This window comes from Hippoglossus hippoglossus, chromosome 11 (assembly GCF_009819705.1).
Source record: "Hippoglossus hippoglossus isolate fHipHip1 chromosome 11, fHipHip1.pri, whole genome shotgun sequence".
NCBI lineage: Eukaryota > Metazoa > Chordata > Actinopteri > Pleuronectiformes > Pleuronectidae > Hippoglossus > Hippoglossus hippoglossus.
This window is the reverse complement of record NC_047161.1, coordinates 3,331,902-3,351,041: the sequence shown is the minus strand read 5'-3', so window position 1 is coordinate 3,351,041 and position 19,140 is coordinate 3,331,902. Positions and strand designations below refer to the sequence as shown.

The 19,140-nt window shown below is 41.1% G+C and overlaps 2 protein-coding genes across 2 annotated transcripts in view; both read left to right on the top strand.

The window, feature by feature from the left end:
* The first annotated feature begins 91 nt into the window (after window positions 1–91).
* LOC117771011 (transcription and mRNA export factor ENY2-2-like) lies at window positions 92–1,530 on the top strand. Its single transcript, XM_034601007.1, has 5 exons — window positions 92–182; window positions 292–362; window positions 477–547; window positions 1,080–1,154; window positions 1,419–1,530. The coding sequence occupies exons 2-5, from the start codon at window positions 295–297 to the stop codon at window positions 1,493–1,495; spliced, it is 291 nt and encodes a 96-aa protein (XP_034456898.1). The 5' UTR covers window positions 92–182; window positions 292–294; the 3' UTR covers window positions 1,496–1,530.
* A 3,030-nt stretch (window positions 1,531–4,560) lies between these two features.
* Window positions 4,561–19,140, top strand: part of LOC117771014 (fibrocystin-L-like) — a 35,452-nt gene continuing 20,872 nt past the window's right edge. Inside the window, exons 1-32 of the mRNA XM_034601012.1 lie at window positions 4,561–4,675; window positions 4,791–4,868; window positions 5,959–6,103; window positions 6,191–6,293; window positions 6,399–6,456; window positions 6,541–6,634; window positions 6,940–6,993; window positions 7,150–7,223; window positions 7,320–7,362; window positions 7,537–7,607; window positions 7,695–7,805; window positions 9,128–9,217; window positions 9,982–10,244; window positions 10,351–10,427; window positions 10,518–10,677; window positions 11,578–11,713; window positions 11,835–11,978; window positions 12,060–12,214; window positions 12,426–12,536; window positions 12,673–12,822; window positions 12,908–13,032; window positions 13,122–13,285; window positions 13,520–13,689; window positions 14,869–15,001; window positions 15,268–15,422; window positions 16,002–16,124; window positions 16,418–16,523; window positions 16,799–16,906; window positions 17,010–17,174; window positions 17,291–17,412; window positions 17,894–18,032; window positions 18,905–19,097. Of these exons, the coding sequence (XP_034456903.1) occupies window positions 4,621–4,675; window positions 4,791–4,868; window positions 5,959–6,103; window positions 6,191–6,293; window positions 6,399–6,456; window positions 6,541–6,634; window positions 6,940–6,993; window positions 7,150–7,223; window positions 7,320–7,362; window positions 7,537–7,607; window positions 7,695–7,805; window positions 9,128–9,217; window positions 9,982–10,244; window positions 10,351–10,427; window positions 10,518–10,677; window positions 11,578–11,713; window positions 11,835–11,978; window positions 12,060–12,214; window positions 12,426–12,536; window positions 12,673–12,822; window positions 12,908–13,032; window positions 13,122–13,285; window positions 13,520–13,689; window positions 14,869–15,001; window positions 15,268–15,422; window positions 16,002–16,124; window positions 16,418–16,523; window positions 16,799–16,906; window positions 17,010–17,174; window positions 17,291–17,412; window positions 17,894–18,032; window positions 18,905–19,097 (3,875 nt within the window). The 5' untranslated portion in view covers window positions 4,561–4,620. The remainder of the gene's footprint in view (window positions 4,676–4,790; window positions 4,869–5,958; window positions 6,104–6,190; window positions 6,294–6,398; window positions 6,457–6,540; window positions 6,635–6,939; window positions 6,994–7,149; window positions 7,224–7,319; window positions 7,363–7,536; window positions 7,608–7,694; window positions 7,806–9,127; window positions 9,218–9,981; window positions 10,245–10,350; window positions 10,428–10,517; window positions 10,678–11,577; window positions 11,714–11,834; window positions 11,979–12,059; window positions 12,215–12,425; window positions 12,537–12,672; window positions 12,823–12,907; window positions 13,033–13,121; window positions 13,286–13,519; window positions 13,690–14,868; window positions 15,002–15,267; window positions 15,423–16,001; window positions 16,125–16,417; window positions 16,524–16,798; window positions 16,907–17,009; window positions 17,175–17,290; window positions 17,413–17,893; window positions 18,033–18,904; window positions 19,098–19,140) is intronic.

Sequence of the window (19,140 nt, the reverse complement as noted above, 5' to 3'; positions counted from 1 at the left end):
ATAAGATTAGAATAGTTATCAAACCAGATTCGTCTCCGTTTATCCGACGTTTGGCCGGTTTGCAGCGTGAAGCGACGTGACCGCCGCCAAACCGGAACCTTCCACCTGTGCTTGTTTCCCGCGGTGCGGTTGTGTGGCTGGACCGTGTGTTCCCCAGCTGATCCATCCCGACTAATAAAAAGGTAACGTCTAGCGCGATTGTTCCCTAAACAACACTGCACTTCCTGTCTTTTCCCCTCACACCTCGTCGCAGCTGCACTGACACAATCCGCCGTTTGCTTTTTCGAGCAGATCATGAGCAAAGACTCACAGATGCGGGCTGCGATCAACCAGAAGCTGATCGAGATGGGGGAACGGGAGCGGTGAGTTTCCGCCCGTGGGAGATCCACAGCCTCGGCCACGTCTCTTTTCATCCACCGGGTTTGTGTCATGTGTATTTAATGTGTATTTAATGTGTATTTGATGTGCGGCCGCAGGTTGAAGGAGCTGCTCAGGGCCAAGCTGGTGGAGTGTGGATGGAAGGACCAGCTGAAGGCACAATGCAAAGGTACCGTGTGTGTGTGTGTGTGTGTGTGTTTGTGTTGTGTGTGTGTTTTTCAGGGGTAAACAGGGTTGCAGCCAAATCCAATACAACTGAAGTTAATGGTGATGACTTCTTCAAATGTAAATAAACAACCAAAAGTGTTTTGTGGACTCTCAGACACTTGATCCCCCCCCACCCCCACCCTAGTTGGGTGAACTATCCCTTTTAAGGTTAGGCTTAAGTTAAAGGTTAGGGGTAAGTAGTAACTATGGTAACTGTTAGAGTAAGTCAATGAAATGTGCTCTGACGTCTTGGAGACGTGGGTGTATGTACTTGTTTACGACCTTTTCCAGCATAAACAGTCCAAATGTGATTCCTGAGGTCCTAGTTAAGGTTAGGGCTAATATGTGAAGTGTGTGTGTGTGGGGGGGGGGGGGTAAAGTTAGGGTTAGGCATGAATTGGTCATGGGATAAGGTTTTGGTTTGGCTGTCCACAGTGAATGGTAGTCAATGCAAAGTTCTAGTAAGGATAACCTTGTGTATCTCTCGTATCCAGATGTGATCCGAGAAAAGGGCCTGGAGCATGTGACGGTGGAGGACCTGGTCACAGAGGTCACACCAAAAGGAAGAGGTAAAGCTCATTTGTTACGTAGAGCCTCGTCTGTTATTATTATAAGGTTATTACTCCCTCAAACTCCGGTACAGCTGTGCGCTAATCCAAAAGACTTTCGTCAATGTCACGAATCAAGAATAATAAAATGAGGGTTTATGTATTATAGTTATTCACTGCAGAGACTGTTGATTTCGACCATATCACACAGAAGTTTACATTTCCCTGGTCGCTGCTCTGACGTGCTCACGTGATTTCTCATCCTCTCTTCTCTCCTGTCTGCAGCTCTTGTACCGGACAGTGTGAAGAAAGAGCTGCTGCAGAGAATCCGAGCTTTTCTGGCTCAACACGCGACTTTGTGAACGAGACGACTAGACTTTTTTTTTTTACTCACTGTAAATCCACAAGTCAGACTGTTTGTTGTCATTGTGAGCATTGCTGAGGTGTTGTTTTTATTTTGTATCGTGTGTTTTCATATTGATTTTAGTTTTGTTATGCAGCAGTTTTGGAAAAATAAAAATAAAGTCATGCCTATTTTGGTCACTGGGGGTGCTGTCCTTTATTGTATCGTCACTGAAGATCTGTTTTATCTGTTTTCTTCTTCTTTTACAAACTTTTTACTCATGAATAAGATCAGAGATGTTTGCTAACATTCTGAACAGCGTGGTACAAATTCCATTGCCTCTTGAATTCTTCAGGAATCAATGTGAGAAGAAGGAGATATTTTCTGGGTTGAGTACTTCTGATGTTCTTAATAAGTGCATTGTTATTATATATGTATATTATTATAAATCATCCAGTGGATACGTTTACTTTCTTAAAAGAAAGGTTGTGTCCTGGGGAAAGTACCCCCCCCCCCCCTGCTGCAGACAGACTCATCGGACATGACTCAATGCAGCTTCAGTGGCACAATTTTCTTTCTCTGGAATTTTTGTGTTTTTTTTGTACTATTCAGAGGAAGTTAGCGTGATGCACTCACATCTTGAGTCAAACCCTGAACCTGCTGGATGGCATCGCTGCTTCTGTGTGTGACTTCACACATGTTGAGATTGTACAGGTCTTGAACAGCAAGACACTGACGGGGGGGTGGTATTTTTATTTCAAGGGTTTTTGGTGCGTGGGCAGTGTGAGAGCTTGTGTGTGTGTGTTTGTTCCAGGACAGTAGCTTTCTCAATGTGTTGCTGTTCTGTATAGTTCCTCCACAATTTGGCACTAAACATTATCCGCTCGTGAATATATAACCTAACACTCTGTGTAATAATGAAGGATGTGGTTCTGACTCCAGAGCTGCAGGATACAGATCTGACACTCAACTGGTATTATTATTATTATATCATATACCTTCATTGTTATTGTGCTCTGCCTGCGATATGTACAAAACCAAAAAGTCTATTAGCAGCATTACTACTCTAGGTGCTGCTGTTTTTATCATTATTTCATCTATGAGTATCGCTGTTATTATTGTGATACAGCAGTTACACAACACTTACACAACAGTTTCTCTCTTTCCTCCCTTCCACCCACCATGAATCGGATTCTGTTGTTGGTTTCTACTTGTTTAAAGTCAGTCTCCACTGTTGCCAGGTGCTCTCTTGTTGTGGGAACTGATTTTTCTAAGGTCTCCACCTTACTGTGTAAAGTTCCTTGTGTGTTGAGCAAAAGACTGATTCTGGACTTCCAGACTTTATTTTCCCGTTTTACTGGGTTATGATGAGCCCCAGCTTCACCCAGCAGCTTCAATCACAATTATTAATATGTTGAAATTCTTGTTGTTATGCAACTTTTGTCCGGTGTGGAGGGAGATGAGGGAATGGGTGAAAACATGACAATGACTGACTCTGAAGTTACAGTAATTGTCTGATTTCTGTCTGTCAGCATGTCATCACAGACTAAAAATAAACCGGGGCTCCGTGCGGTATGGAAAGGTCACATATTTCCTCTCTCTGGTTTATTGTGCTCCGAGGTTGTCGCAGACATTTGTTTTGTTGTGACAAGGCTGTGAACCTTCCCCCTGCTGCAGTGTCGACAGTCTAATTGACACTAATTGAGTCTATAAGTGATCCCTCATAGTTCACAGCTTAGCACCTGCACACATCTGAGGGAATAAAGGTGGAAAGTCGCAGTTGAAGACAATGACACTTTGGTTTACATGAACCTCCACGTCGTCCAACAAAGGAGGAGAGGAATTGTGTGTTGCTCCACAATCCACTGGATGTGAACACATGGGGTGTGGCAAATCCAGAAGTATCTGTCAGTGTGACACAATGTTGTGTAAATAAATTAAGTCTGTACATATCCATAAAACATATCTTATCATGTCTGAGAAAAGTAAAGTATGTGTGCACAAGCTTGGCCAATAAGTAGTAGTAGTAATAATGTATTTTTATTCAGACATGAAAACATTCCTCCAGATTTTAACAAACAAAGCAAAACATACAAATTAATTTTACATTTGCAATAAAGCCCGATTCTGATAAGTTTAGTACAACAGCCCTGGGATAAAGACATTTGGTGTTCACTGTTTTGTGTAATTAAATATTAATCATAAGCACAATTAACACTATAATGGAAAGACATACACACAGCGCCTTCAAAAAATAAAATAATAAAAACTATAGATACACTATAAGGTATCACAGAATTTATTGTATTATATGTTGTGTTGTATTTCATCATGTTGTTCAGATTTTGTTGTGTCAACCTTTTGGTTTCCATATAAACTCAGGACATGTTTCTAATTTTAAGTTTATTTTTAGTAATTCTATCTTGAACAGCCCCTCGATGATTTCACTTTGAGCTTTTTATAACTTCAACTTCTTCACTTGCACAAAAGTTTGACTTAATTTCCTGTCTGTTTGCTCATCCTCTTCCTCCTCTTCCTCTTCCTCCTCCTCCTCCTCTCATCTGACCCATGTGTGACTCTCTCTCTGCACGTCTGGTTTGGTGGGATCCACAGATTGAGTCTGAGCTTCATGTCCCTGATGTGATGTCTGCTGTCACCTCCCATGTCTCAGGTGAGAGGCGGAACAATGAGCAGCAGCATAAAGACTCAGTTCACAGCCAGTGTCTCTCTACCTCCCTACCTCTCTCTACAACTGACACAACTGACACAGCTGACAGGTGAACTGCTTTTCTAACTGACAGCAGGTGAGTTTTTATTCACTCTTAAATAACATTCTAATCTAATAACTTGTCATTGTGATTGCAACAGATTTTTGTGTATTTGTCATGTCACCTCCTCAGTGACTTCACTGTCTTGTTCTGTTCTTTATGTGAATTTTCAGAGATTTTGCTTTTCTTCCAGTTCATATTTTCCCCAAATCTTCTTTTGTGTAAATTCTTTAAAATCCTTCATATATTGTAATTGTAAAACAGCATTGTTTTTTTTTTTTCAGGTGAAGTGATCCAACATCTCCTCTGAGCTGCTCCTGAACAAAACACCGCCGCGGAGGCGCCAGGGACTCAGGGACTCAGGGAAAACCCCACGATGGAGCCGCTGTTGAGACCGGCGGCTCTTCTGCTCACACTCTGGTGCTGCTGCAGTAAGTTACACACTGATCATTGTACTTTTTGATACATTGCATAATGTTGGTTTTGTGAATTTGTAAGTGCACAAAATTTCCCCCTGATATTGGAAAAAACATCTGTTTATTTCAGGTGCTCAATACATTTCCAGCATAAGTCCACGTCGAGGAAGCATCAACGGAGGAACACGACTCACAATTAAAGGATCAGGTGAGTGGTTGAATTAAAGACCGGGTAATAAAACTATATCACTTATTATCTAATACAGTGGTCACCAGCCTTTTCGAGCCCAAGATCCCTTTTTAATTCCAAACTTAAGCCGAGATCTACCATTACATTACATTTAGGTGACACTTTTATCCAAAGCAACTCACAATAAGTGCATCAGCCATGAGGGTACAAACCCAGAACAACAAGAATCAAGAAAGTACTATTTCCTCAAGAAAGCCAATCTACAAAGTGCTATAAGTAAGTGCCATTTAAGTGCTACTAAATTGTTAGTTTAAACATTTATTCAAGGTATAGTCGGAAAAGATGTGTCTTTAGTCTGCGGTGGAAGATGTGTAGACTTTCTGTCCTGATGTCACTGGGGACAGCAAACAGTCGTGATTTTGTTGATATCTTCCAAAAAACCCACTTAGGAGGGTCATACGTATTATTTTTTGCAATTTCTGTTAAAGGCTGAATGTACAAGAAATAAATATACACAAAGACGGGCAGTTGTGCACCTTTTTCTATTCAATGCACAATATTCAAATTAATATCAATTCATATTTACAATGCAAAATATGTAGCTTCTCAGTTCCACAACATGTTCTGCAGAGGAGCTGCTACTGCAGCACAATGTTTTACATATAGGCTTTGATTTGAATATGGCAACAAATATGATTATAACCCTAAATGAAAGAAGTCCCTTGTACTAAAATAAATACCAGTACTACACAGTATGAAGCCGTGCATCTTCCGCTCTTGCAAATATATATGTCGGGTTGGCAACCACTGATCTAATATATACAGATATATTGATTATGCATAGTGTAAGTGCTGTGATACAACAGATAAATCTCTATCAGATTCCAGCTCTATGTTAAACCCTCAGGTAGTTTTCTCAATTTTGTCAATGATCTAATGATTCGATCTAAAATGATGCTGCTTAAATCTAGTCACAAACCCCCCAAAACAAGTGTGAGTATTGTTTTTCATTCCAGTTATGAAACTTTAAACTGTTTAGGAGGCATAAAATTGATTCAATATATTTGTTCTCAAATTGACTATTGTTGTTATTTCATTTCACTTCCAGGTTTTTCCCATGAGGGACAGTTCCAGCTGAATCCAAAAGACGACACCTTCGGTAACCGTGTGACGCTGGTGTCAGGTACCTTGTCCGTCCCCTGCGATGTGGAGAGAGACTCAACACACGGCAACCAGATCATGTGTTACACCAGGTAGGCCTCAGGCTGACGGGACTTTCTACACATACAATAACGTATTCACGCCACTTCAGCAGAGACTCTCACTTGTTTCCTACACAGGCCGTTACCCAGTGGTTTGTATGTGGCCCATGTTAAGGTGGATGGGGTGGCCATTCCTGACAGCAAAATATGCTGGGGAAATCTAAACCGATGCGGTATTTATGTAAGTTCTACGGTTTAATCTACGGTTTAACTGCTTCATCAGGTCGTCCCCTGCTGTCAGGTTTGGATTGTTCACACATGCTTCTTTTTTCCTGTCTCTCCTCAGTCTCCCTGGTATCGCACCCCCACCATCAACACTATTACTCCAGTCAGCGGCCCCCCAGGTACAGTCCTCACCTCTTCCGCACGTGGTCATCACTTCAGACCAGTTTGAACTTTAAACTAAACCAACTTCAATATCACCGCAGGCACAATTTTGACAGTGCGAGGCCGGATCTTCACCGACGTGTATGGAAGCAACACGGCTGTGAGCTCAAACGGCCTCAATGTCAGATTTGTGAGGTATGAAGATAAAATGACACTTGATATTGTTCCCGAATACAGATATTGAATTACTGTTTTAAGAATCATAATATAGGTCTTTAAAGTTAAGAGCAGTTGTGCCGAGCCGGTGGTAGCAGCTCATACCTGTGTAATATATCAGTTTTATAGTCAGTGATTGTCATGAAATGAAATTTGCTTTATTACTTTTCATGTGCATGGCTTATATATAAGTTAGAATATTTAGTACACAACTTTTCAAAATAAAAGCATAGTAATTGTTTTATGATGTGGCAGCAGTTGATCCTATCTTGTTTCTCTTGCAGGTCCTACATTGGAGGAATGCCGTGTGAGATGCTTAAACCACAGTCAGATGAACTGTAAGTGGGCTTTTCTACATGTGGACGGGGTTTAGAAATGAAATCAAAGTAAAAATGCAGCACAATGACGGTTCAGATATGTTTCATCGCAATTTTCTGCGAGAAGTCAAATGTATCATTTATGCGTTGCTGAAAGTCTTTCAAACGTTTCTTAAGATATAACCTGCGACTGGACTCAGAAACTTCCTGGTGGGGACACATGAGCTGCAAAATGACAGGAACATATGTTGGTAAGCTGGTTTGCTGCACAGTTATAGCTGCTCTTAATGTGTGTATTTTTAAATTGTTCAAACCGTTTTTCACTTATTATGTTTTATTTCCAAAAGGGCATCACAACTTGAGTTACATTCTGGATTCTGAATTTGGAAGGTAAAACATTGTGCCAACTCCCACTTCTTTAGACAAGTGTTTATATTTTAACTTCAGTTTAAGATTTGCTCAGATTGCGCCCGTGTATATTCAACCTCTGAAAGTCCAGATAAAGTTAAGTGAACTGATACTACTCACAACAACATTAATAATGTTTATCTTTCCGTTCTATAGGAGTGCGCCCGATTTTAGTCTGTTCAGGGTTTCATCTCTGGATAAACTTTCCATGATCCAGACCTACGCAGGTACTTCAGACAGCAAGACATTCATTCACAGTAAATGTTCAAGTGAGTCTCGTTACGGTGACATGTTTGTTGCTTTCTCTCGAGTAGAGGTGACAGGAGTCTCTCCAGCCAAGGGCAGCGTCATGGGCGGAACCCTGCTGACCGTCCACGGCCGCTTCTTCGACCAAACCGATCAGCCAGCACGTGTTCTCGTTGGAGGTAATCGTCGCAATCAGAGCTTTGGAAAACTTTGAACAAAAACTCCACAGCTGTTGCCAAGTTTCCAGCACCGACAGCTTTACCGATATTGTTTTACTGTTTTAAGTATGCTGCCTTGTTGCGGTGCGTCTCCACTAAACAAAACCCTACACATGGTTGGGACCCATTGTCGTGCCGTGGTAGTAATCCCTTTCAACACCACACAATGTGCACATACTTCACAACAAAAGAAAACATGTGCAGTAGAATTCCTGCACGATAGAAGGGAATCTTCTGAAATACTGAGAGCCAGTAGACCGTGACGCTCTTTCACAATATTGCATGAGTCATTTAACAAGCTGTTGACTTTGAGTTCAGTTCATGATTGACACAATTGTATGGGAAGTCATTATTTCTCAATCACAGCTCTGCCATGAAATCGGATGAGGGAAATTAAATATAAATAATATGTTACATTTTAAATGATTATAAACCAGATATGGAGAACAGAGCATACGATTGTCAAATGACTGTAGGCACAGTTAAGTATACCTGGAAATAATTAATCCAATGAAATGTTTTTAGATCTTCATGTCTACAATAGATTTCATATATTAATAAAATCATGTGTAACTTCAACTGACCAGAGTAAAGATGAATTATATGGTCTAAGTTAAACAACCATTCACAAAATCGACTTTTGTGAGTATTTCTGAATCTGTCTACAAACACAAATACTTTCATCTTGTAAACTGGGATGTCACAACAATAAAACGATGTAGGAAAGATGCATAGTACAAACAAGTAACCCATGAACAGAATACTATATATAATAAATTATAAGCATCTAATTCCAGCACTGACACTAAAGGTACTTTGGACAATATAGCCTACACTATCATAAAGTAAGTAAAATTTAACAAAACAGGAAACTGTAAAACTTGCTTATTAAGTAAAAGTAGTAATACCTCAATATTAAAATATTGCAATCAAAGTATTACTTAACAGTAAAAAACGTGTTGAAATTGATACTATGAGTGTATTATTATTATTATTACTACAGTGGACTAAAACTATGAAGTAAAAATTGTCAATAAAGTACCTCAAAATGGTATTTAAGCCTTTTTAAGCACAGTGCAGTACTAAATGTACAAATGTCCTGTGAAGTAAAAGGGTTGAAAGCTGCTCTTGATTTTGTACCTGGACAAAACCAAATCATTTTATTCACAGTAAGAAGATACTCGACCGAAACGTCTCACCAGTGCACATGATAGTAAAGATAAGGTCGTGGCAGTGGAATGTTATTTTGTACTTTCATTCACCGGACATTTTTCTTTCTTCAGGTCTGCCTTGTGAAATCAAGAGTGTGTCCGATGACAGAATTATGTGCAGAACTGCCGCGCACCAGATGAACAACAACAGCGTCTACCCAGGTGGGAACATGCCGTCTCTCTCTTTGTCTTGTAATGAGATGCAAGCATCACTTGTCTCAAACCATCCCAGCATTTGTTGCTGTGTCATTGTTCGTTCAACGCCTGAACTTCCATTGTCAACTCGATCGCTGGAAGAATTTAAAGCAGCTGCCAGCAAACCCCTTGTCTCGAAGATGTTGATCTGGTCTTATCACTTGTCACAGTCCATCAAGTCATAGCCAGCCTTTGATTTGCTTTGTGCTGTAAGAAGATAATTTGTTATCTGACTGAGACAAAAGCACGTTTTTATTCACGCATCAAACAAAATGTTCTGACAAAATGTTGTGACTCATCTTCGCGGCTCGAAACAAAACAGGACTTGAATACAGACTGGAAACGGGAGAAACTAGCTAGTCCCATTTTAGATGGGAGGTTTTTATACTTCTCTCTTATCTGTATACTAAATGTTAAGCGATAGTAACAAGACCAATCGCTTGCACTTATATAATTTCATTATTAATATGTTTTAATACAGATTTCCTGAGAACCAACATGTTTCAAAAGTATTTAAACAGGAACAACACCAACAAGCCTTGGCTTTAGGAGACAAATACATTTTTAATTTGTGTCTAATTTGTTTTAAAGCCAAAGAGAAAGTACTTTGAATGTGCTGGTCATTCCTTGTGTGTTTATTTATTTCCCACTTTGCATCCATCAGTTACCATTTAAATCTGTTGACTGTTGGCAAATGGCCACATCTCACCACATGTCACATGTGCGTCCAGGTAGCCGAGGTTTCAAGATGGAAGTGTGGAACGCCACTAGACCCCGTGACCTGACCGACATCTGGACCTACAACGAGAACACGACGGGATACTGGTCGCGGTGGATCGACTCCATGCAGCACGGCTTCCCCACATCGCCTAATTTCTGCTCACGAACCAGAGGCTTCATTGTCCCTCCAGCCACCGGTAACTTCAGGATAACCATCCAGTGTGATGACCGATGTGAACTCTACTTCAGCAACTCCAGTCGCCCTGAAGACAAAGTATGACATAACAGTTTAGTTCAAACTAAATAACATAATATAAATAGATCTCAAATATATATATATATATGATATAAATTCATTTTTTTTACATCCTCCACTTTAGGTCAAATTATTGTCCCAGCCACGTTATGTCACCCACCACACCGTGTCTAGAGTGATGGTTCTCGAGAAAGGGAAACCGTAAGCATGGCTCACAAATCCTCCATAATGTGTTTTACTGTTGCTGAGAACATATTCATGAAAATACCAACAAATCTCACTTTTCTCTAGATACTACATCGAAGTACTATGTCAGCAGTATGGCGGTGCAGCAGCTTTGAATATTGGCTTGTTCAGTGAGAAGTCTACTTATACACAATACCAGACCAGGGAGGCCGTCAACGAGATCCAGGATATCGTGGGTCAATATGACGTGTTCGACGAGGAACAGGTGTGTGGGGCCTCATCTGATGCTGACCTGATGCTAACCTACCTTACCTGATGCTAACCTACCTTACCTGTTGTTAACCTGATGCTAATCTACCTTACCTGACGCTAACCTACCTTACCTGTTGTTGACCTGATGCTAATCTACCTTACCTGACGCTAACCTACCTTACCTGTTGCTAACCTGATGCTAATCTACCTTACCTGATGCTAACCTACCTTACCTGTTGCTAACCTGATGCTAATCTACCTTACCTGATGCTAACCTGATGCTAACCTACCTTACCTGTTGCTAACCTGATGCTAATCTACCTTACCTGACGCTAACCTACCTTACCTGTTGTTGACCTGACGCTAACCTACCTTAACTGTTGCTAACCTGATGTTAATCTACCTTACATGATGCTAAACTACCTTACGTTTTGCTAACCTGTTGCTAATGTGGTTAAATAATTCACCATAACGAATAAAAAATGTGTTCAAGATTTTTTTTAATGGAAAATAAATACTTAGATAAAAGGTTTTATACTGCTCTATTATCTGTATGCGAAATGTTACATCCAATTTCTAAGAGATTATTAGCTTAGCTTTGCATGAATACTGGAAACAGGGAGCAAGTCCTTTTTTTTAGATGAGATAATTTATACTGAGCTCTTATCTTTATGCTAAATGTTGAGCTTAAGCAGTTTTATTCCTGAGCTTAGCATAAAGGCTAAACACGCTAAACAACAAATCTGATTCTACACAGGGAGGTCGAGAGGTGCTGGGCGTGAGGGAAATAATACCATGGTGTTGAACAGCACATATTTATACAATAATGAAATGTTAATTGCCTTCATCATCTAAATAATTCCATGTTATGACTCTGGATTCCCGTCTAAAGTTCATTCTCACTGTCCCTCAGTTGGTTTCCTTTGACTCGTGGCCGAACAGCACTGCTGCAGTCAAAGAGGTTCAAAATGTGAGCGTCAGCAGCAGCTGTGCCAGCCATCTCTGTGGCAGCGTCTTCTTCCGCCTGGGCTACGGCAACGCCAAGACGGGTACGAGATAACTCACTGGATTAACTGTACAAACTATGGCATTTCAGCATTACCTCAGAAGAAAAATACCTCAAGACTCATCTAATGAAACCACATTTAACTTTGCCTTTGTCTTCTTCAGCTCCAATCCCAGTCAGCGCCTCAGCTGTTGACGTGGAAAAAGCCTTGAACAGCCTTTGGTCCATCAAACCTGACACGGTTCAGGTCACCAAGCAGGATTCCAGCCAAAGATCCGACTACTTAGTCACATTCAATTCAGACAGAGGTAAGAAGAGACAGAAAAACACGTCTGGGAGGGAAGAGGATTGATGTCTGCAACTAATAATGTTTGTCTTTTTGACTGCAGGTGATTTCAAACCTCTTCACCATGAGGTTTTTGGCTCGGACACCAACGTCTCGGTTGCGGAGGTCACCAAGGGGAGAAGCAACATGGCGACGTTCACTCTGCTCTGGGGGGGAGTCCCAACAAAACCCATCGCCTATAACGCAACTGAGGTTCAGGTCTGTCACGAAAAAAACGTCTTGTAACTGTAAATCTCATTATTCTCAATTTGACAAGGCTTTACTGGAAATACAGAATCCCCCAAATCTGCAAACTCTTAAGTAAACTGTGATGATCTTGATATAATGACTCCTCGAGTGGATGTGCAGTACATTCGGGGTTGAACCTGCAGAAACAATACTAACGTCCACCTCTTGTGACCGTGAACAGGTGCAGGCGGCTCTGGAGGACATGATGCAAGCCGAGTGTCCCGCTGAGATCCTGACCACCGAAGGCACCGATGTGAAATACTTCAAAGACTTTGAAGGCGACAACTCTCAGGTCAGCGAAGGCAAAAGAAAAATCTCTGTTTTCTTTAACTGTAAAATCAAATGAGAAATGCAACAAACACTTTTAGGTCAAGCTCAAGTGACTTACCAGACCACCATCTGAATTGGCGTTTTTGTTTGGTCACCAGTTTGATACTGCAGTGGAAGGGACTCCTGTGAAATACTCTGGTTTCTGTGGCCAGTGGTCACTGAAGAACGCTCAGGTCCTTTTCAAGGACAGCTACACTCAAGAGACCGGTAACCAATATGGACAAATTTCATTGGACTCATATTCCATGGTAAACACATCTGGTAATACACATGTTATTAGCCATGCTGGTTTGAACACAGTCTGGAATTGAACTTTTTCTGTCATTGTTCCAGCTTTGTTTCGCCTACAAGGGAACGTTGAAGGAAGAGGTTGGAATTAAATTTTCCTATCGCAGCAGTCAAGGCCAAACCACGACGCAGACTGCGAAGATCAGCACAGTCTTCGCTAAAAGCCAAACGTCGGTTAAAATCTATAAAATGTTACTTTTGATTTGTCAGAAACAGTAAAAACCCTCCTTGAATAACTTTGATTGTTCTTTCTTCACAGATGGAGTTACAAATGCATGGACATGCTGAGTTCTGTGCAGACAGAATACATCGGCAGCAGATACAACCTGCTGGAGCTCTACCTCTACCAAGACGTCTCTGGTGCGGCTTTCTACGTGGACGCCGTGTACATTGGAAAGAGGCCGACCACAAGGGATGAAAATGGTACACAGCTTATTTAATATCCCAGTCAACTGTGCAAAAGTGGAGATTAACATAGAAAATCACTAAGCATTAGTTAATTTTAATAATGCTTAGTAAAATTATTACATATTTTAGTTTGACAGTACAACATTCTTTCTTGAATTTGATAGTGATTCTTAGAAGAAGGACTGATCACTAATCCCAAGACGTCAATGTTCAACATTTAACTTCTAGGATCTGTGTTGTTTCTCCCAGTTGTTACCCTCATGAGGAGGCCTCCACCGTTTGAGCACTTGGGACGTTTCTTCGATGAGATCTCTGTGACCAAAGACACATCAGCTGGTTCACAGATGAGCTACAACATTAAAGCCACGCCAGTGGATTGTGCCTTTGATTTCCAGATGCTAGAAGTCGGCTTCCTGCAGGTAAAGGATTAATTGATTTATATTTAGAGAAACTGTGTCATATTAATGACTTATGGCCTGTAGATTCCTGCATTGGAGCAATAGTCGACCGCAGGAAAAAGCAGATTAAGTGTCTAGTTTAGCTTTATTTTGTTATTCAGGACCAGGAAACCCACATTTAGAAAAAGGATAATGACTAATATCAAGCAAGCAAGTGGCAGCCGTCTGTAAGTTAATCAGACACTCCCCACAACATTAAGCTCCCTACTTATGCCTCAATGTTTTCTTAATGTGATTATTATAATTTTTATATGTTAAATTTCAGTAAGTAAAAAAGTAATTTAGCGGGTGAAATCCTAACCTCTTTAAAAAAATTAAACAAAAGAATAAAAGAGTATAAGTCTGTGACAGAAGACGGGTCATTCACTCTGGTACAGTGTGAGTGTGATGGAGCAACAATGAGGAGGCTCTAATCCGCCTGGCTTTTGAGTCCTCGGAAATAAAATCCAAATAAGGAAATGCCTGAGGTCAGAAATGAAACCTACAGCATCAGGTCTCTGAGTCAGCGTGCCACCCAAATTATAGTTTCATTACAATGTCTGTAATAAAAGTCAATACAAGACTATACCGAGTAGCAGGATTTATCCAGGTCACGATTCTCAATGCAGTTCCTCAAGGAAAAGAGGATTTGTCAGAGCAGTGAGCAGCGTGAATCAGAAAAAACAGAGGAAATGATCAGTCGCCTGCAGTCATGTGATATAAGTTGCAGTAGAGGCGCCACAATGACCCTGTATAGTGTGTCATGTCTCAACAGGCTGTACAGTCATCATTTCCCTAATAGAATCAGGCACGACTGTTACGACAGTCGACCCATCATCATTCTGCAGTATTTATAAACATTTTTTAAATCCTTGTGCCTCTGTGGTTAAGTTTTGGTACAAACAACTTCCCCCTTGAAAGTACAAAATAGATTTTTTTCAACTAAGCTGAGAAACAAGGTTAAATATTTCATTATTTAATTTCTATTGTGATACCGACCGGTTCGACATGTCACAGCTTTTATATCCTTCGCTAGTTTGCAGTGTCCTTTCTTATATTAGCCTTTAAACAAGTACACAAAACTACACAAGGTTGTGTATCAGTAAAAATGGTACAGGGGTCTTTTGTAACTCTCTGCTTTTTCCACTTCTAATTTCAAAGATGTCTAACAGCAGCGAGAACATGGCCCAGTTCAGGGAAGGAGCAGCCAACGTCACCATCGCTCGGCTGCACAGAGCCTCGCCTCCACTGAACGGCACATTTGATGCAGAGATTTATGGAGGAAGAGCTGAAGGTAGATCAGAATGTGATCGCACATGTGTAGTGTTTGCTCCTATAAGTAAACAAGTTCTATATTTCTAGGAGGTAAATTCACGATGTAGGAGGTTGTCCTTGTGGTATTGGCGACAAAACACTGATTTCTTGTCGTTTTATTGACCAAAGTACCTCACAAACACTTAATCGGGACAGTAAAACATGTATTAAAGATTCCAAGTCCCACACATGTGTCAGAGTTCCTTCTACAGGGACGTGTCTAACACAAACAGTGCTCGTTCTCAGGTCTGTCTGTGGACATCAGCGAGAAGGACCTGAAGTACGCTCTGGAGGGAATCGCAGGGATGGGACAGGTCAGCGTCTCGTACCGTGGAACCTGCCGACGGCCCAAGTGGAGGGTTCAGTGGCTCACAAACCCTGGAGACCAGCCTTTGATCCAGGTCAGACTCCCCTGTCAGCATTAGTTATTCATGTTTTACCAATACAACTTTTTAAGCCCTCAAATCTGATGTGTGTTTATATATGATTAAATGTTCTTGACATTTCTTTCCCATCTTGCTTCATTCTTGTCTTCATTCTCAGAATATGAGACTTTGAAGTTGACACTCTTTACTTTTGGGTCAGGATTAATCCTAACCCTTTTCTGTAAAGATATGATTTAATACAAATATTCTACTGTCTCTCTATTTTATCTTAATTTATTTGAATTAATTTGTGTTTTTTAATGCATCAAATAGTTTTTATCTTTAATTTGGGGAGAAGTCCTGACCTCTGTTCTCACATCTGTTTCCCTGCAGTTTGTATGAATGCAAAATAAAGCTAAACTACACTCCAGCTACTTTAATACCAGTAAAAGTACTAGTAATACCTTTATAAGTATCAGTGGAAGTGGTAATGCAGAAGCTACAGTGCCTGTAGTATTAAATATGAATAAATATAAATGTCAATATAGTTTATTAGTGTTTATTCACTCTGAATATCGCCTGTTCTGACCAGATTGTGTCTTATTCTCATTACAGATCAACAGCTCCTCGGTTGTGGGTGAAAACGCAGTTGTTATCGCTCAACAGAAGAGAATGGGAGGTCTGCATATTCGAAGCCTGGGAGGAGATTTCTTCCGTGTCTGGGAACTCGAACCACAGGTAGAACTATGATTCACAGCCTTGGATTTTGGTTTGGCGATTATTCACCTGTCAACCGTGTTTGTTTCCAAGAAAAACCCTGCAGAGCAAGTGCTGTGTTTTTCCTGTTTGCATAATGCTGTCGTTTTAATTTTGTGCCTCCCGGCAGGAATTCATTCCACTAAGTACTTTCTTTGTGTTGAAGTGATTGACAGCTGCACTCTTCTGTTATTCTGTTGTAATGACTCCTGTAGCAGCTTCACATTCTGTCCTTGATTATTCTTGATGAGGCATTTTCTTTATGTTCTTCACAGGTGGAGGTTTCCATCAATGGCATTCCCTCAAAGTGTTCTGGGGACTGTGGGTTTGATTGGTCCGAGGAGAAGACGCCAGTGGTGACTGGAATCAGCCCATCTCAAGGTGAACTTTGAACATATGAGCTGCCTTATTGTGTAATGATTGATTATTTATGGTATCAATTATGCAATCAATCATTAAAATGTAATGGACTAGATGGAGGATTTGGTACAAAACACTATATATTATTCCAAAATGCCAAACATCCGGTGCAGGTTCATAAATATATCACTTTTTAATATCTAATAATCGAAGAAAAGTAAATCAACATCTACGGCCTCCTGTACGTACGGTATCTATGTGGTGATGAATGGTACAAACATACCTCTTCTCTTCAGGATCAAACGGACTGGGGACTCTTCTGACTGTTACTGGGACGGGCTTCGCCAACGAAAACGCCTCCATCATGGTGGGACAGGTCAGGTGCCATGTTGAACAGACCACATGTAAGTGGGAGACGTCTTGAGAAGTGACAGGTTGTTGTTCTTATTAGGCAGCTTTCAATCAGGAGGAAGGAGTTGAATTGAACTTTTTAAAAATTTATTCCAGCAACCTCTCAGGTGTGCAGGCTGGGCAGTGCCAGCGCTGGAACCTACCCTGTGTCTGTCACCTTCCCCTCGCTGGGAAATTCACGCTACGCAGCCGGCAACACCAGCCACTTCACCTACCAGCTCATTGTGTCGTCTTTCTCTCCGCTGTCGGGAAGTTTGGGAGGTACGGCACAGAAAACCCTGTCAAACAGCTGCACTGAAATAAAACCCCACGAATTATGATATTATACAGGGTTTTATCAAATAGTGACTGAGATCTTCTCTTCTGTTTTTCCCCAGGAGGCACTCTGCTGACGGTGAGAGGCTTCGGCTTCAGTCCGAACACCACTGTCACTCTCGGCAGTGTCGAGTGCACGCTGGTTTACACCAGTGACACTGAGCTGAGATGCAGAACACCAGTAGTAAGTGTTCAGACTCCAGTTATATCTCTGCAGTCGCTAACAACTAACCTTGTAGCTCAAGGTTAACACGTGGCGTTTTTCATGGCTTCTTTAAAACAAGGTAATGTGCTAACTCTTGCAAACTGTGGCTCCAGGTGGCGAGTACGGGGATTTAACTAAACTAAACCCTACAAGGAGTCTGCCAGTGACCTAAAAATAATTGTACTACGATGTAAATCTAAAGGTGCTTGTATTTTGTCACATGGAGGAGGTTTATGTCCTTTAATGAAGTCAACCACCAGGAGGCAAACCTGCAAAGCTGTCTTGTTGTACATCTTTAAATACAACGTCTTTTGTATATAACTACAAACATGGACTCACCTTTTCAGCTCATTAACAAATGTTATCAAGCTCAAGGTTCGCTGTCAAAGGACCTCGGCTCTAAATAAGGCACTCTGATTTATTTCATGATTAATAAGTCCTTCTTTATTCTTTTTTTCAGGGTCTTAATATATCACAGACGGTGACGGTGACGGTGACGGTGGGAAACATGAGTGAGACGGCCAACAGCTCCTTCAGCTACGACGTGTTGCTCACGCCCGGCATCACGGGCCTGAGTCTGTTCACTGCCACAGTGTTCGGTGAGTTGAGACCAGTCAAATGTTTAACGAACTCCCGGTGAGGTAAGATCCTGATACAGTAAATGGTTGTAGGGATCGGTGAATCCAGAAGATTACTGGGATGATACTTCTTTTATTTGTTTAAATGTAAGCTTGAGTTAAATGGGCAGGATGGGTTTTGTTCTTGAAGGTCAATAGAAATTTGATCTGTCTGCCTGTGATGCAGTCTGTGCTCTGCTTGTCCTTTGTTTATGAAAAGAACAGGATGTAATTCCGTGTCCTTCTTCTGTCACAAAACAAACACTATACAACTCAAGGCACATACGTTTTTCAGTACTGAATTATTTCTCTGACAATGACAATGTTAAAGAACATAGATTATCTTTGTGTTTTTGTCTGTAACGTTGTCCTGTTGCAAGGACTCTTCCAGTTAATCTTCCTGCAAGACAATTCAACTAATTGTGTAGTGAAGATCGTGAAGTCCTTAGCACGCATGTGAATTGCCTCTCTAATTGTAGGGGAACACATCATATCAGTCTAATTACATGTGGCACCAGGAGCTTAACGCGTTGTGTCAAAATCTTTTGTTGTCGCTAACACCTCCAGAGTTTTGTTCTGGCGTTGTGTAATGTCGACTCACAGGTTTTCTCTGTTTTTTTTCTGTTGCTTTTGTAAAACCTTGAGAATCTGAGATGAGGACACTTGTAATTATAAAAGACAATACAGAAGCATGCGGACAAGAAGTAAACCTGCAGAACAAACAGTGGAACATTTCTTAAAGATTCAAGGGGATTTAGTCAAGTGACAAGTGATCATTATGTTGCCAGTTGAGCGACAGAATCTTTTTTCCTGGAGATAACGTGTCACATGTTTTTTTTGGCTCCTGTTCGTAGGACGCCGCCTTCTCACCCTCCAGGGTAACCTCCTGGGAGACGGAGATAATGCAAGCGCCGTGTACGTAGGCGGAGAGGAGTGTGTCCCCGTGCACTGGGCGGAAAATAACATCAGCTGTCATCTGCCTGTGCTGCCGCCTGGTCTGCACAAGGTGGACGTACAGGTCAAGAATTTCGGATATGCACAGATAAGGTAACGCTACTGAGAAAGACATTTAGAAATACTCTCACATAGT